The sequence below is a fragment of the Equus asinus genome, chromosome 3, assembly GCF_041296235.1.
Source record: "Equus asinus isolate D_3611 breed Donkey chromosome 3, EquAss-T2T_v2, whole genome shotgun sequence".
NCBI classification, from domain to species: domain Eukaryota; kingdom Metazoa; phylum Chordata; class Mammalia; order Perissodactyla; family Equidae; genus Equus; species Equus asinus.
The window spans coordinates 35713897-35730127 of NC_091792.1; the positions used below are offsets into that span (position 1 = coordinate 35713897).

Below are 16231 nucleotides of genomic sequence, written 5' to 3' on the forward strand. Positions count from 1 at the left end.
TGGTCTTCTGCATCTTAAACTCCCCACATCTCAAACTACTCCTAGCCCAGGGAAGAGTTACATTGCCTGTGTTTTCTCTCCCACTTGTCTGCAGATCGAAGACCTAGAAATTCCAGTCTGGGAGACTCTGAAGTGTCAAGTTCATTTGAAAGAGTGCAAGTCACACTGTTTCTTTTAAGGTAGCTGTGCTTTCTGTGCACACTCAGGCTTGGCGTTATCCACCAATATCTGCCAGCCTTGAAGGTGTTTCAGGAGAGTAGTGTTAATTCACAGCAATTAGTAGGCAGGAGAGGGTGGGGGGTGAGGGAGGCACACGTATATGAATTTTCCAGTTAGTTAGAATTCTACATTAGAGCCAGTTAGATAAGTAGTTGAGATCTGGGCAAGGGACCTGGGAATAAAGTTAAAGCTGAGAGTCGGAATGACATGGAAAGGACATTGGTGGAAGCTTGAGAGACCAAGGAGTTGGTCCTTCGCTTCCAGGACTTATGACTAGCAGTCTCAAGAGGTCTGTGACTTTGATCGAGTTGCTAGTCCATCTTTGAACCTACTTAAGCCATTTGTAAAAATAAGGTAACACCAACGCCTGCCCAGCACGCTGATTACAAGGAGTAAATGAAATAATATTCGTAAGTCCCATCCTGTGGGCCTCTCACCATCTTCCCCCAGTGAAGGAATGTTGCCAGCCTTTGCAACTTGTGAAATAAAGACTGGTTGAGTGTTATGTGCAATGATATTGGAAAAAAAACCATTCTTTGCACAAAGTATCTTGGTGCTTATTTAATGGACTGTACTAAATGTAAACTGTCTTATGATTTTATGTTATGTTTGGAAAGGCAGATAGCTATAAAAGTATAAACTACATGGCAGAATAAGTAAATTTAAAATGTTCTAAATAACGAAAAGGTGATTATTAAAAGGAATGAGTTTGGTGTAGTCAGATTTTTAAACAATAAAAATTTTGCATAACAAACTCTAATAACACCAGAAGGAAGTTAGTAGAAAGGAAAAATGATTATATTCTAAGTAAAGAATTGATGTGAGTATAGTACTTAGGGCAGAGGAAAGACAGAAAGCACGCTATTTACATAGAGAGAAAAATATCATATTAGCTGTGTAAATTAACCCAGATTTAATCTGCTATTGTAAACATTTCCAACTAGTAAAATTAGGAATTATGAAATGTTGACAAACTGATGCATTTACGTTTTAATTTTTTAGAGAGCATCCTGCCCTGACCATATGAAACATGATCTTTAAAGGACCCTTTGACCTGGTGATTTCGGATAAAATACTCAAAGGAAACAACTCCAGAAGGGAAAAATATAATTTATACCAGTATTTATAAACGTATGTACTATATATGAATAAGTAAATGCAAACATACACATATACACACGTGAATGGGACCACTTTACATGCCCCTATTCAGAACTAGCAAAGCAAACATTAGCAAAATGGAATAATGTAAAGTTATTAAAAATGATAGTAAATCCACACACTATTAATATTTAGAAATAGGTGCATGAAATAAATTAAAAAAGAAAAACCCTGTTATGGTCCCTGTTTCAGGGATGTAGTTGATTACTGCCTCAGTGATGCGATATGCTAGAGTGAGAAAATAGATAACCACGAGTAAATATTACTCATTAAATAAGTTAATTTCAGTAATAAGTGCTATGAAGAAATACAAAGCAGCAATGGTATAGAGGGAGATTTAGGGCAGAGGGGTGACACTATTTCAGAGAGGATGGTGAGAAGAGGAGGGTACTGCGAGCTGAGCCATCAGCATTGAGGAGTGAACCAAGGGAAAGGAGGGGGTAGGGAGGGAGCGTTGCAGGTGGAGGAAGCAGCAAGTTTAAGGGTGTCAGGCTGGAATGAGTTTGGCATGTGTGAACCAAGGGCAGGCCAGTGTAGCTAGATCTTAGAGGATAATTATATGTTTACCTGGATTATGATAGAAACTTAATTACTTTGGAATGCCCTAAATAGTTAGGCTTTACTTGTTTATGGTTTCAAAAATTTTATTTTTTAGTTGTGAAACTATGGCAAAAATACGGAAGTATATGAAACAAACATACATTTTAAGGAAGAACGGTAAAGCAAATGTCTACAGACTCACCACTGGGTTATGAATTAAAATACCTTTAATCCCCTTGGAGCTTTCTGACTGCATTGCCCTCCCTTGCCCCCAGGTAAACGTTATGTGACTTTTGAGATGAGGATTGACTTGCTATTCTCTAATTTTGTGGCCTATATACATCCCAAACATAATTTAGTGTAGCTTGTTTGGACTTGTTTGAAAGAACCATACTGTGTGTATTCTTTTGTCACTTGCTTCTTTCTCTCCAAATTGTGAATCATGTGCTTTGATACACGAATTTATCATTTTTACTCTATGGTGTATGAATATACTATAATTTAGTTATTTGTTCTACTGTTGATTGCTATTTGTTTTTTCTAGTGTTTGGCTCTTGTTGTGATCAGTTCTGCTGTGGATTTTCTAGTACACGTCTACAAGTGTACATGTGCAAGAGTTTATCTTGGAAATTTACCTCGAAGGCCAATTTCTGGTTTATAGGATATCATCAAATTGCTTAGAAGATGCCAAGGGACTTAAAAACTTATACCAACTTTTACTCTTGCGAGCAGTATATGAGGATTTCTGTTGCTTCACATATAGAGTTACGCCAACACTTCAGGTTGCCAGACTTATTAGTTTTTGCCAATCTCATGAGGGTCTTGAGGTTTTAATTTTCACTTTTAGTATCACTAATGAGTTTGAACACCTTTTCATGTGATTACAGACCATTTGGATTTCCTGCATTTCTTTTTTGAGAAGGGCCTTTTCAAATGTTTTGCTAAATTTTTTATTGGAGTGTCTGTCTTACCTCATTGATTTATAGCTATTACTTATACCTTATATATAAGGGTATGCACTTCATTCTTTTTATGTCTTTAAAATTTTCACACAGTTTTATTAATCTTGCTAGGTTAATTTATTGCTTTGGAAAAATCACCCCAAAACCCAGTGGCTTAAACAGCAGCCATTTATTTATTTCAGTGTGGTCTCATCTGGACCACCTCCCACATGGACAGGAAAGCTCTGCTTCTGTGTGTTGGCTCTGTGACCAGTGGGGCAGTAAGTAGGGGGACTGGGCCCAAGTCTTTCGTCAAGCAGTGGGCTACCTGGGCTTGTTCACATGGAGGCCTGAGGCTTCCGAGAGAGTCAGGCAGAGGTATACACAGTTTCTTGAGGTGGGCGCTCTGGATTAGCACAGTGTCACTTTCCAGCCCAGATTCAAGGGGAGGGAAAATGGACTCTGCCTACTGCTGGAGTTCCTGCAAAGTCACCTTGAAAAGAGAAGTGCCTACAAGGAGGGATGGAGAATTGTGACCGTGGTTGCAATCCGTCACATTTTACAGTATGGTTTGTGCTTTTCTTCCATAATCCAGGGGTAAGAAATTACAATCCTATATCATCTTCTAAAAATTTTATGGTTTAGCCTTTCACATTTAGGTCTTTCAATCTGTTTTTTTTTTTTTCTATTTTAAAGAGAAAAAGAACTTGAGAACAGCAAGATAAACATGAATTAGAGGAAAAATGAAGTTGGAAAAACCATGACAGTGGGATGTTGATCATGGGGGAGGCTATGCATGTGTGGGGGCAGAGGGGAGATGGAAAATCTCTGACTTTCTGACCAATTTACTGTGAACCTAAAAGTACTCTAAGAAGCATAGTCTATTAATAAAAAATTAAAAAATAATACCAAACTGTGACAGCAGCTGAAAGAGCTGGTGAGCATTATTAGAAAGTTTAAGAAGTGAGAGAAAGCAGCTTGTCCAGGAGGGGGCTGGGGAGCCATTGCAGTTAATGATTGGGGGTAAAGAGCTGGTTTAAAAAAAAAATCAGGTAATATTTTTTAATGTAAAAATAAGAATCTTTTGCTTTCATTCCTTGTTAGCTATAATATAATGACTAAAAGAAAGAGAAAATTGCTCCTACTATCTTGCCATTTTATTAAAAATAGGCTTCAGTTTTTATATTGTTTGCTTCACTTTCTTGTCCATATTTATTTTTTGCATGAGTACTCCGATCAGCAGTTATGGGTTGCATTTTATTTATTTCAACTTTTCAGTTTGTTTGACATGAAATTGTACTTTAACACAATCTGTCAGTATTCATTGTACGGAGACAAGAACTGTAAGGAGTGCCGGAGTTGGTGAGCAGCTTCTTAGAAAGTACATGATGGGGCCGGCCTTGTGGCACAGCAAAGTTCCCATGTTCCGCTTTGGCGGCCCGGGGTTTACCGGTTCAGATCCCGGGTGTGGACCTATGCACGTCTTGTCAGGCCATGCTGTGGCAGTGGTCCCACATATATAGCAGAGGAAGATGGGCACAGATGTTAGCTCAGGGCCAATCTTCCTCAGCGAAAAGAGGAGGATTGGCGGCAGATGTTAGCTCAGGGCTAATCTTCCTCAAAACAAAAAAAAGGAAAGTACTTGAGACCAGAGGCAGGATTGCACTCTGGTCAGGGCAAAGCTTTGGATAAATGGCTCTGGAGTAGCATCAAGCCTTTGTTGTTGTAGTTGCTGTGCAACTTTGTGCAGGTTATTTAACACCTGTGAGCTTTAGCACTCCATTATAAAATGGAGATAATCTTATAACTCTCTCAAAAGTATTGAATGAGACCAAAAAAAAAAAAAGGTATATCGCTTGGCATTGTGTGTGGCCCATAAAATAAATGGTAGCCTGTTTTAGAAGTAGGGTTTTCCACTATTTTCTATTAATCTCCGATAAAAAAGATGTGGTCTATAGGTCTTTTGCAGAATGTCTTCTTTCTCCCACTTAAGCTTGGCCTTTAGTGACCTCCCTGCTGCTGTTTTTCTTTGAAAACTCTTTGAATCTTCTGGGTTTCTCTGGCTGGAGTTTGACAGTCAGTTAAGGGCATCTGGTTGGCTGACTTTGAGCTTTGAGACCCTTACATTTGAAACTTTGGCAGCCAGCGGGTCTCATCAAGCCCTGGGAGATGCTGTCAGGTGTGTGTGTTCCTAATCGTAGCCTGAACTTTTGAATTGGGCAAGTTCTGACCTGAGTGAGCGGAGACAGGAAAGTGCTTTAGGGAATGACGTGAAGCAGTCAGATCTGAGGAGGAACGGGGTGGAGGAGGGAATAAAGGTTTCTGCAGCACCTGCTCTGTGCCTGAGTGTAGAATAGAAGACAGAAGCAACCCAGGGAGGATGCCAGGCGGCGGCAGACGATGGGCCCCTTGACAAAGCAGTTGGGTTGTGCCTCCCTGTGGACTGAGTGGAGGAGAGCTCTACAGCTGTATTGTCCTTAGAAGGAATAAATTTCTTCTAAGCCTTGACTTAAAACAAGGACCCAAGTAATCATTAAATTGGTCTTTTTAGGTCTTTCAGCAGCCCAGCGGAAGTTTGCTCATTCACTCAGAGACTTTAAATTTGAGTTTATTGGGGATGCGGAGACGGATGATGAACGCTGCATAGGTATGTAAAGATGAGGTTTTGGTTTGCTTTTCTCTGCTTTGACCACCAAATAATCATTCCTTTCTCTTAACAGATGCTTCCTTACGTGAATTTTCTAATTTTTTGAAGAATCTGGAAGAACAGAGAGAGATTATGGTGAGTTGTGGAAAGTAAATTAATAAGTCCAACTTCAAGCAGGGAAAATCTAGGTTTAGAAGCTGCTTCTGCTCAAAGTTCTGATGCATTTATCCATGGATGAAGTAGTGCATAGTGGTGCAAAGAGCCCTGGATGAGGTCTGGTGAGCCCAGATTTCTAGTTCCACAGTGTGCTGACTGTGGTGAAAACTTGGACAAGTTGCTAGACCTCTAGACCAAGGCCCTGTTTCTTCATCTGTAAAATAGTGGATTGGACTATATCAGTGCTTCCTAAATTTTTTTTAGCAGTGGAGTATTTTCATTTAAATCAAGTCTCAAGCAGAACCTTAATATATCAAGAGGATAAAAGCAGAAAAGCTTATGTAGACGCTGAAGGACAGAGGACAATGTTAGAGCTGACTCTCACTTCTGTAGATTTTCTAGGCTGTTTGGAGAGGGAGACAACTTGGGCCTGGAAGTCTTTAAAATCCCACTTTGCCTTGAGATTCATGATGACAACAGTAATAATAATAGCTGCCTCCACTGGATGTTCTCCACGTGCCCAATGCTGTGCTGAGTGCATTGAGTGGATGATTTTATTTAACAAAGCTCAGCAATGGATTTTGAGGGTATTGAATAATATTTACTCATCTTTCTTAAAAGCTTGTGTTTCCCTCCTAATGACTGATATTCATTCATTCAACAAAGATTTACAGTAGGATTGACACTGATATGACACACTATCCATTCTCGTCAGTTTTTTCAGGCTTTAAAAGAATGACAAACTTTTTCCCATGTTCTTGAGGATGAGTACTACCTAGAATTATATTAGAATGAAAGTGTGTGAGTGGGTTCAGATGTGATGATAATAATAATACCGAACATGACAGCTGAGATAGTTTACTGTGTGCCCCTTAGTGGTCTAAGCTGTTTACCTAATCATAAGTCAGTTAATTCTCACATCAACCCTATCTGTTGTTGCCTCCTATTTTACAAGTGTGGAAATTGAGGCACAGTACCTTGCCTAAGATGACATAGCAGCTAAGACATAGAGCTGGTATATGACAGAACTGGGCATTCTGAACCTTCCGCCACTGTGGCCAATGTTTTAGATGTTACTGTCATCTTCTGGGTGGAGGCCAGTGGGGATCTGTCTGGTAGAGTTGCAGTAGGGAAGAAAGGAAGCAGTAGGAGGAGGGCACTGATTTTGACTTAAAGGTGACAGGGACATATGGCCTCTAGAAGTCCTAGTGTAATTAGCGCTGTACCCTAGTTCTGAGATAATTTGTATATGTTACCGTAGAGGACATGTGAAGGTACTGTGGTCCCATTAGGTTTTCCTGGCACAAACTGTGACATTATTCATTATTGTTCATTATTCTGTGATCAATTATTCATGTGATCCTGTAGTCACTGATTTTTCAGCTGTGATAGTGGCTAAAAATAGTGCCATGACGTCATCAGTCTACTACATAAGGTGGGTCTGGGGGTGTGGGTGGCAACAAAAAGTGCATGTTCTTAGTTTATGTTAATAGTAGTAACCTTTTTGTTCTCAACCCTCTTTGATACTTAGTTATACTTTTCCTGGGATCCTGAGCCTTCAGCAAATATGTATTTGATCTCGTTTTATGTTCCAGTCACTGTTTAGAACCTGAGCACACAAAGGCAACAAAGCAAAATCCCTGCCCTTACGGAGGTTACATTCTAGAAAAGGCATGTGATAAATAAACAAACATATAATACCTTCTCTGGCAGCTATAATTGCTACAAAATGAAATAAAGAAGAGTAAGGAGCCAGAGAGTGGGATGGGACACTATTACATCCAGAGTGGTGAGGGAAGGCCTTTTTGGCGGAGAACTGTATGAGGTATCCTGGTGTCTGTGGGAGGACAGTTCTGGGTGGAGTGGTGCTGGATTTTAGCTTTACCAAAATACTGAGTGATCACTGCCTGTCTTGATATTCTGTTTCCATTTTATGTTCCTTGAGATGAATTGACCAGGTCAAAAAATTGGAATGTGGTCTTAGCTCCAGGCTGTCTCACAGAGAGAGTGTGGTTCTCAGAGCTCTTGTTAGCCGGCTTATTGATGTAATCTTCGGCTGTGATGGGGGTCAGTATGGTCTCTGTCTTAGGTAGGATGAGGATGGCAGGGCTGGGTTTCCTGTGCAGGGTAGATGTGGGCATAGGATGTTGTCTGTAAGGCCACAAACCTCAGAGAGGAATGGGATGGTATGTTACAACCCATTTGTGGATAGTAGGAAGCTATTCAAAGCCAGAAGGCAGTAGGGGACAGCTACGACTAGCCATAAAGTTAGCTGGAGCACCTAATGCTTTCTCTCTCTTTCTCTCTTTTTTCTTTTACCTTTTTATTTTGGAAAATTTCAGGCATGTATAAAAGTAGAAAAATAAAATTAAACTAAAAGTACTCAAAACCCAGCTTTAATAACCATTGCCACACAACCAATCTTGCTTCTCCTGTACGCCTCACTACCTCACTAACCACCCCATTATTCTGACAGAAAGCCTGGAATATCGTTTCATCCATAAATACCTTAGTATATAGCTCTAAAAGATAACTCTCTTTTTGAACCACAATATCCTTGTCACACCTAACAACAAACAAATAGTAATACCTTAATATTGCAAAGGATTAGGTTGTATTCAGTTTTTTTCTGATATTCATTCACAGTTTGTCCCTCCCTTCCCCAACAGTTGGTTTATCTGAATCTGGATCCAAACACATTATATTTAGTTGATGTTTCTAAGTCTCTGTTAATCTGTAGGTTTTTCTTTCTCCCTTTTTTCCCTTGGTAAGAATTCCTGATACTTTCCTATTAGCTTTAAAAGACCTTTAAAATAGTACTGCTTCCTAAGTTATCAGTGAGTCATAATAATGAAATTAATAAAAGTTAAAAAAGGTTGGCATTTAACTCATACTGACATTATTTGGGTGTTTCTGTCTCAACTTGATAGTCAGTGATGACTTTTTCTTTTTTTACCATGGAAATTGCATGGAATCATAATGGCTAACTTTGTTTCTTGAAATAGATTGGAACACTTATTAAAAAAAATCTTTGCTGCTTTACTAGATACCAACCTTAAACTTTTGAATAGGAAAAGAAACCTCCCTCAAGAAGTGTCCACTGTAGCCCTGGAGAATAACTGGTAAAAAAGTGAATTAAAACGGACTATACTAAGTGTGATAACAAAGGTATAGAATGTGGCCGCGTGGACCGGGGAGCAGCTGAGCCTCTGCTTGTCAGGAGAGACTTTCTGGAAGAAGGCACATTTGAGCTGGACTTTGTGGGGCAGAGATGCAGAGGAGGACCTTTATGTAATTTAACAAGCTCATACATCCCCACCAAGTGACAGGGGGATAAGGAAGTTCTTTAAGTAGCTAAAATGGATGCCAGGGGATTCTGAGAACTTCTAAAAACTCTTCTTTTACTTAAAATTATTACAACCCAGCAGCACGTTAAAGACCACATATTAAAAAAAAATGCAAAATGACAGCTGTAAAATAGAAGTAGAAATGTTCTAAAATTGGTTCCAAGCATTTAACATAATCTTAGTGGTCACTTAATCTTTAAAAGCACTTAGTATTTTCTGAAATCCTAAAATTAAATGATGGTGCAGCATAATAATTGAATATTCAGGGGCCGACCCTGTGGCCGAGTGGTTAAGTGCACGCCCTCTGCTCCAGCGGCCCAGGGTTTTGCTGGTTTGGATCCTGGGCGTGGACATGGCACCACTCATTAGGCCACGCTGAGGCCATGCCACAACTAGAAGCACCCACAACTGAAAAATATACAACTATGTACTGGGGGGATTTGGGGAGAAAAAGGAAAAATAAAATCTTTAAAAAAAAATTGAATATTCATAGTTAAGCCTGATTCATTAAAATGTTAAAAAATTTTTTTTATATAATATAATCTGTGTTTTAGAAGGCCAAGACCACTGCCAAATATTTTTTTAAAGTTTTCTGTTTCCTAAATAAATGTTAAAATAGGACTTTGGACTTGAAGGAATAAAGTCATCAGTCCAGAAACTCAACGATCAGGAACAAGGTATTCTTTGTTGATTTCGAGCCACCAGGTATATGTATTCACATGCCAAATCTATATACTTCAATAGGCTAGGTTTGTATATTTCAACAAATACTATTGTGTGCCTGCTACATGCCAAGCACTGTGTCAAGAGCTGTAAAGACAAGGGCATAGTTCCTACCCTTGAGTAGGTAACTGTCCGCTGGAGGAGATTGCCAAAAGCATACTTCATGGTAACAGTTATTGGGGAATTTGGGGAAGGCATTTTGGGGACATCATTTCTAATCTGAGTTGATGGATGCATCAGAGTAACCAGGTAAGGAAAGATGGAAGTGAAGTATTCATTTCTTCCTTGAGGGGAAAGCTGAATTTGGGAAAGAGGGAGAGAGATATTTGCATATCCTCTCACTAGTGTCCAGCTCTGTAGCCATTAAAACTGATTGTTGGGGAGGGAAGTGGAAAGAAGCCAGTCTAGGAAGTCAGAATGTTGTCCTCCATTCACAAAAGTCTAGTGTCTGTGAATGGATGTGCAGTGCCCTTTAAAAGGCCAATATTGCCTCTTTCAGGACTGGGTTTTCAAGGGAGTAGTATGTACTGATAATATGGCCAACCTTGACTGTGAAAGTGAGTGACTCGAGTTGGGGAGCCGGGTACAGTTAGTGGCCAGAATTGCTGTGCTCACTTGTGCGTGTTCTCCGAGGGAAGTACTTTGTGGTGTTTCTGCCAGAATTCCAGAGATGTTCTCTCTGGCATGGCAGGACATGGCGTACTTCTCTGAGGTGGGCAGCTGTCCAGGAATTTAGGGACGTTTAAAATAGAGCTGTAGTGTTGATGATGTTCTTTTAAAAACCCTTCATATTGAATTTACTTCTCTACATGTGTCCTTTTATCATATCTTTTGGTTTTCGTCCTTCACCTAAACATGACTGCTCTGTTTCTCAGGGTTATGGCAAATCAGGGCAGTTGTGTGAGGCCCAGAGGATGAGGGAAAGCTTCAGGGAAGAAGGGATGCCCGGAGAGAGTAGGTAGAGCTTGCCAGATGGTGCATGAAAGGCACCTACCTCTCATCCAGAAGGGGCTGGAGGCCGACTGGGCTGGCAAGCAGACGTGAGGAGGTGTCTTGTCCACCAGCTGCAGCCCTTCTCCCACTTGAGCAGGATGACCCTGTGCGTACATCGGCTCTTTAGGCTTTTTGAGACTCTTTTCTTGTTTTTTTATCTTTTTTCCCACCACAGGTTTCACTCTTGTGAAAACACTGGGTCAAGGAGTGCTTGCTGGGTGATTTGCCCTGGGCTTATGGCCTAATGAAGAAGCCACTAGGCTTCTGAATACTGAAGGCTTTTCCTTTCTTTTTTTGTTATTTTAAACAATTTTAATGAGGTATAATTGACTACAATAAACTGTGCACACTTAGAGTGTACAATTTGGTCAGATTTGACGTATGTCTACAGCTGGGAAACCATGTCCACAGTTAAGATAATGAATCTATCCCCTCACCAAAGTTTTTTCGTGTCCTGAAGGCTTTTCTTAATACATAGTTTAGATGCTTCCAGGCAAGAGACAATGGGCATTTCCTCAACCTTGTCTGACTGGCTTCACTCCTTCCTCATCATTCTTTCGTCGTCTCAAGTATCTTACAGAATCATGGGGTTAAGTGATTGCTATGTCTTTTGGGGTTTTTGACACTGATTTTTGTTCTGAACTTTCCACTATTTTTTTTTCCTTCAAAAGTTCTTCATGATATTATTAAAATAATATGTTGGTTAAAATGAACTAAATATCTCTTACCTGTTGGGAGAAATTTTCGTGATGTTCTTTCTTTAGTATACCTGAGGGCACTGGTTCTCAAAACTTGGTCCCTGGTCCAACAGCATCAGCATCCCCTGGGAACATGCTAGAAATGTAAACTCTTGTGCCTCACTCCAGACCTACTGAATCAGAAACTCTGGGGTAGGGCCCATCAGTCTGTGTTAATAATCCCCTTGGGTTATTGGGAAGCATGCTTATGTCAGAACCACTGGCCCAGGGTGCCAGTGAAATCTCTTCTGGCATTTCTAGCCTTGGAGCTAGATCTGTTTGAAAATTGGGAACGGTATAAATTGCTTTTTAATAACTTTATGTCTACCTGGAGGTGAAAATAGACTTTAAAAATCTAAGCTTTTACCTGTCATTTCCAAAGGATTTTGGACTATATCTAGTTTATTTAGTTTGATGGAACAGGTTTCTGTTGTTAGGAATTTGTGTTACTTAATTTGTGTTTAGTGTTGCTTATGAGTTTCCATAACGTGGTAAGTACCTAAGGCATTACATGCCATTGGAAAGACTGTGCCTTTAGTTTCATCTTATTATAATATTTTATGTGGTATATCAAACTTGTTTTAATCAGTTCTTTTACAAATAGAGACACTTTTTTGTTAATTGAGTTCATAATAGTTTACATCATTGTGAAATTTCATTTGTACATTATTTCTTGTTTGTCACCACGTAAATGCTCCCCTTCACCCCCTGTGCCCACCTCCCATCCCCCTTGTAACCACTGAACTGTTTTCCTTGTCCATGTTTTTGTTTATATTCCTAAAGTGACACATTTTTTGGGGAATTCTGTTGGCAGGCACAGTCAGATGGGGAAATATCCACCTTGTACTTATTTATGAAAACCGTTTAGTGTAAAAGTTGTCAATGACCTAACTTGATGAAGCGTTTTTCTCCTTGAAACTGACCTTTACAATTTGACGACATTGTGTTTTCATATAAATCTTTTTTCTTTTTTCCTTGTAAACCCATCTCGTGTGAGGCCTTGCCTCATGACTCAGTGTCCTCTCTGTTAGTGACTCATGATCATCTGTGGCCTCTGAGCCTTGTCATAGTCAGACTCTACTTCCCTATTGAAACTTCCGTTTCCTGTATTTCATATCCTCGGGCTTGTTCTCTGCTTCTGAGGAATCAGCTAGCTCTTCTAATAAACCAGTTAATACTGATGTGGAAGAGCAAAGAATAGGACATAGACTCTTCTCCCTCCAGCGCCCCGCCCCCGGGCAACTAGGGACACCAGAATGTAACCAGCCTGCTCATTTAACTGTCTAATCCAGAGGAGTGGTTCCATTAGTGGGAGTCAGTTCAGCTGAATCTACAATTTCATGAGGAAAATATTTTCATTCAGATCCTGTCATGTAGTACTCAAAGGTCTGGTGTTGGCTCCTAAAACAAAGAGCTGAGAGAGAACTTAGGGGAACTTACATTTAATGTCTTCATTTAGAAAAAGAAAGAGGGAAACTAGAACTCAGTGAGGTGGAGTGATTTGATATACATCACAAAGTAAATTGGTGACAGAGATGAAAAGAGAATCTTTCTCCTATCTCCTGGTATCCTAAGGACATTTTTCCTTGCCTTTAGCTCCTTCTGAGACTTAATGCCCTTCCCTCTACCTTTGAACCTGGGTAAAATGGACGAGTGGCCTTATAGCTGCTGCCCACTAGGCGACAGTCATGAAGAAGTGTGAACTTGGTGGTTATTTCTCCTGGCCTGTTTGGAAAATGTAGCCTCTCAATATTTCAATCAAGAAACCACTTAAGGAAGAAATTCAAATCCTAGTGGTTGTTTCAAACCCTGCAATTGAGACCTTCTGGTTAAGACAGGGTAGTGCCAGTATCAGTACCTAAACAGTGGGTGCCATGATCTCTGGATAGGATAGTGGCGCTCCCCTTAAAGAAATTGGCATTTCCGATATTCTTGATGGCACAGAGGAAAAATTGTGTAGGGAAAACCAGATATTGGTGACTGAGATGAAAAGTGATTCAGAAGAGTTAGAGCCTGAGAAATGTTAGAAATGTCTTAAATATATTTTTCTCATTGTCTTTTTTATGAATGCACAAGAGGGATACATGATGAAAGTATACTTGTCAGAGAGCGTTTTCAATAAATGTAAGTTTCAAGTGTTAAAATATTAAATCAAGATTTCATTAGCAGCATCTTTTTCTTAATAGTATATAAAAGAATGGAGAGTCTTACTATTGGTGGCATGTTAGAGTGAATAAAATACCACACTACGATGGTGGTGGGGATTATTAGAGGTGCAGGGGAATGCCAGTGGCCATGATGGTGTAGTGGAAAGAATATGAACTTTGGAAGCATTGGCAGCCGTGAGGCCCCTTTCAGATCTCCTACTGCATGGAGCGTAATCGGCCATCGGGCCAGCTGCTATATGATTCTGTCACTCCATTGGTAGGAAGGCCATACTTCCCATGTCTGCCCCCAGCTAGTGACTGAGCACAACAGGGGTGCTAAAGCAGGCTCATTCCTGGGGACCCTGGACCCCTCTGACAGGCAGCCTTGGCCCAAGGAGTCCTTGATGGCCTTACTGAACTTTACCTAGAACTGCATTGCAATCTAACACATAGCCATTCAACCTTCCTTCCCTGTCTCCTTCCCCTGGGGTCAGACCTGCATCGCTGTCTGACAGCTCTTCCAGCCTCCCCAGCTCCTTCCCCATTTTCTCTCATAGATGTTTCTCCTAATAAATTTCGTGTATTTCTAATCCTGTCTTGGTGTCTGCTTCTTAGAGGACCCAGACTAACGTAGACACAGACTGTTTTGAATGAGAGATGATGTATACAGGAGACTAGCATAACTATTCATGGTTACTGTTATCACCATCAGCAGGAAATGTTGCATTTATACAGAAACTCTATTTTTTTTTAAGATTTTATTTTTTTCCTTTTTCTCCCCAAAGCCCCCCAGTACATAGTTGTATATTCTTCGTTGTGGGTCCTTCTAGTTGTGGCATGTGGGATGCTGCCTCAGTGTGGTTTGATGAGCAGTGCCATGTCTGCGCCCAGGATTCGAACCCACTGAAACACTGGGCCACCTGCAGTGGAGTGCGTGAACTTAACCACTCAGCCATGGGGCCAGCCCCCAAAGAAACTCTATTCTTTATGTCTCTAAATTTCTAGGAGAATCTCACTTCATTCACAAAACAAATATTTTGAATGCCTGTTATGAGCTGGACAGTGTTCTAGCACCTGAAGATACACTGAGGCATTAGGCTCTTGTCCAGGATGAGGTGCTCAGCTGCTGGCCATATAGGGGAGAAGGAGTTATCCAGAGCCACTGCCTTATGCCCATCCTTTTCTATCTCTGCTGCTCAGGTAGCCCAGGCCTGGCAGAAGGGCTGGAGATGTAGTCTCTTTCCCATTGGTCAAAGGCTAAGCTGTTCTTTTCTGAACAGTTTCTGTCTCTCTCTTTCTCTCATATTTCCTTGATTCAACAATTAACTACGTAATTATTCATGAGATTCCATTTCTAGCTATGCCATTGAATTATACCGTTCACTTCAGAAATTAAAATTTTCTCTTATTTAAAGCTAAGAAACAAAATTTCAAATTCTCTCACACTACTTTTACAGCTTTCTGTCAGGCTCATCTTTCACTCACTTCTGTGGGGTTTTATTCCTTCTCATAATGTTCTGCCCAAGTATTTATTTTGTTTAAAAAATAGATCCTTATTGTCCTCATGCACAGAGGAAAGGGAGATCAAGTTTAGATCTCTGCATGTCCTTATTAGGTTAGCTTGTTCCTAATTTATCCAATAGCTTTTGCTCGAAGATTCTTAACTTTTCCTAAGCATAATAAAAAATAATCTTTACTGATGGAGTCTATTTGATTTAAATAATCTGAGTAAAGTTTCTACTTCTTTTTTCCTATGAATGTCCTTCAAAATTGATGCCAGCTTCTTTTTTTTCTTCAAAGAAATGCTAAGATATTTTTAGAAGACAGACATTAAGGGAATCTTGAACTTTTTTTTGGATACATTGACCTGTTTTCTTGAGAAGCCAGGTTATGGCCAAATATTCAGGGGATTAAGTCACAGAGCAGAAGTTGACACAACTTCAGCTCACATCCTCTTGTTAGGTTTTAAGCTAACGGAATTTAGGACTGAAAGTTGGGTCTTACTCAGTTCCTCTTGATAGTGAACCCAAATCTGCTGCTCTGCAGCCTCTCCCTTGTCGGACCTGTTTTGTCCTCTTGGACTGTGAATGAAAGCAGAAGTCTGGTAGCTGAACTGATGAATTTGGGATGTATATTTTACGGATTGTAGTTCTTAGGCTATTAAATGAGACCGCTGTGGTCTGAAAGACCAGACATTCAAGGAACCATTTCATGTTAATTGGCTCTCAGTTTTCAGGTGTAAACTCTGTAGAATTTACAGCACCTCTGAACCTTTGTCCCAGTTAGAGCTTGAGTACGGGTTCATTAAGATTCTCACTAGTTCTTAGCTAGTGGGTTTGAGTTATAGTCACTAAGAAATTTACTTTCGTTTTACATTAATTTTTTTCTACCAGGAGGATTAGCTTAGCTTGAGCTGTGCTTAAAAATAAAATATCATATAGGGATTTATTTATTTGGAAGTTAAAATTGCTGCTAGTGTGACATCCCCTCCTTTTTATTCAAATGTGTTAAATAGGTAGGGAGCAAGTATTATTCCTTCTTTACAGTTGACAATATTCAGGTAACAAAAGAGAGGTGTTTTTTCTTATGGTCTAAAGCAGAACTAATTAGAACAGAGCCA

General features: G+C 40.0%; 1 protein-coding gene across 7 annotated transcripts in view; it reads left to right on the forward strand.

Annotated features, from left to right (window-relative positions):
• Positions 1-16231, forward strand: part of ARHGAP10 (Rho GTPase activating protein 10) — a 294014-nt gene that overhangs the window by 76231 nt on the left and 201552 nt on the right. For 6 of the 7 annotated variants that reach the window (XM_070504870.1, XM_014838145.3, XM_014838148.3 and 3 more), the window contains exons 2-3: positions 5413-5508; positions 5582-5643. In XM_070504870.1, coding sequence (XP_070360971.1) covers positions 5641-5643 — 3 coding nt within the window. In that variant the 5' untranslated portion in view covers positions 5413-5508; positions 5582-5640. Of the gene's footprint in view, positions 1-1221; positions 1351-2035; positions 2196-5412; positions 5509-5581; positions 5644-16231 lie in introns of all 7 variants that reach the window. The other variant, XM_044767141.2, reaches the window with a different exon arrangement.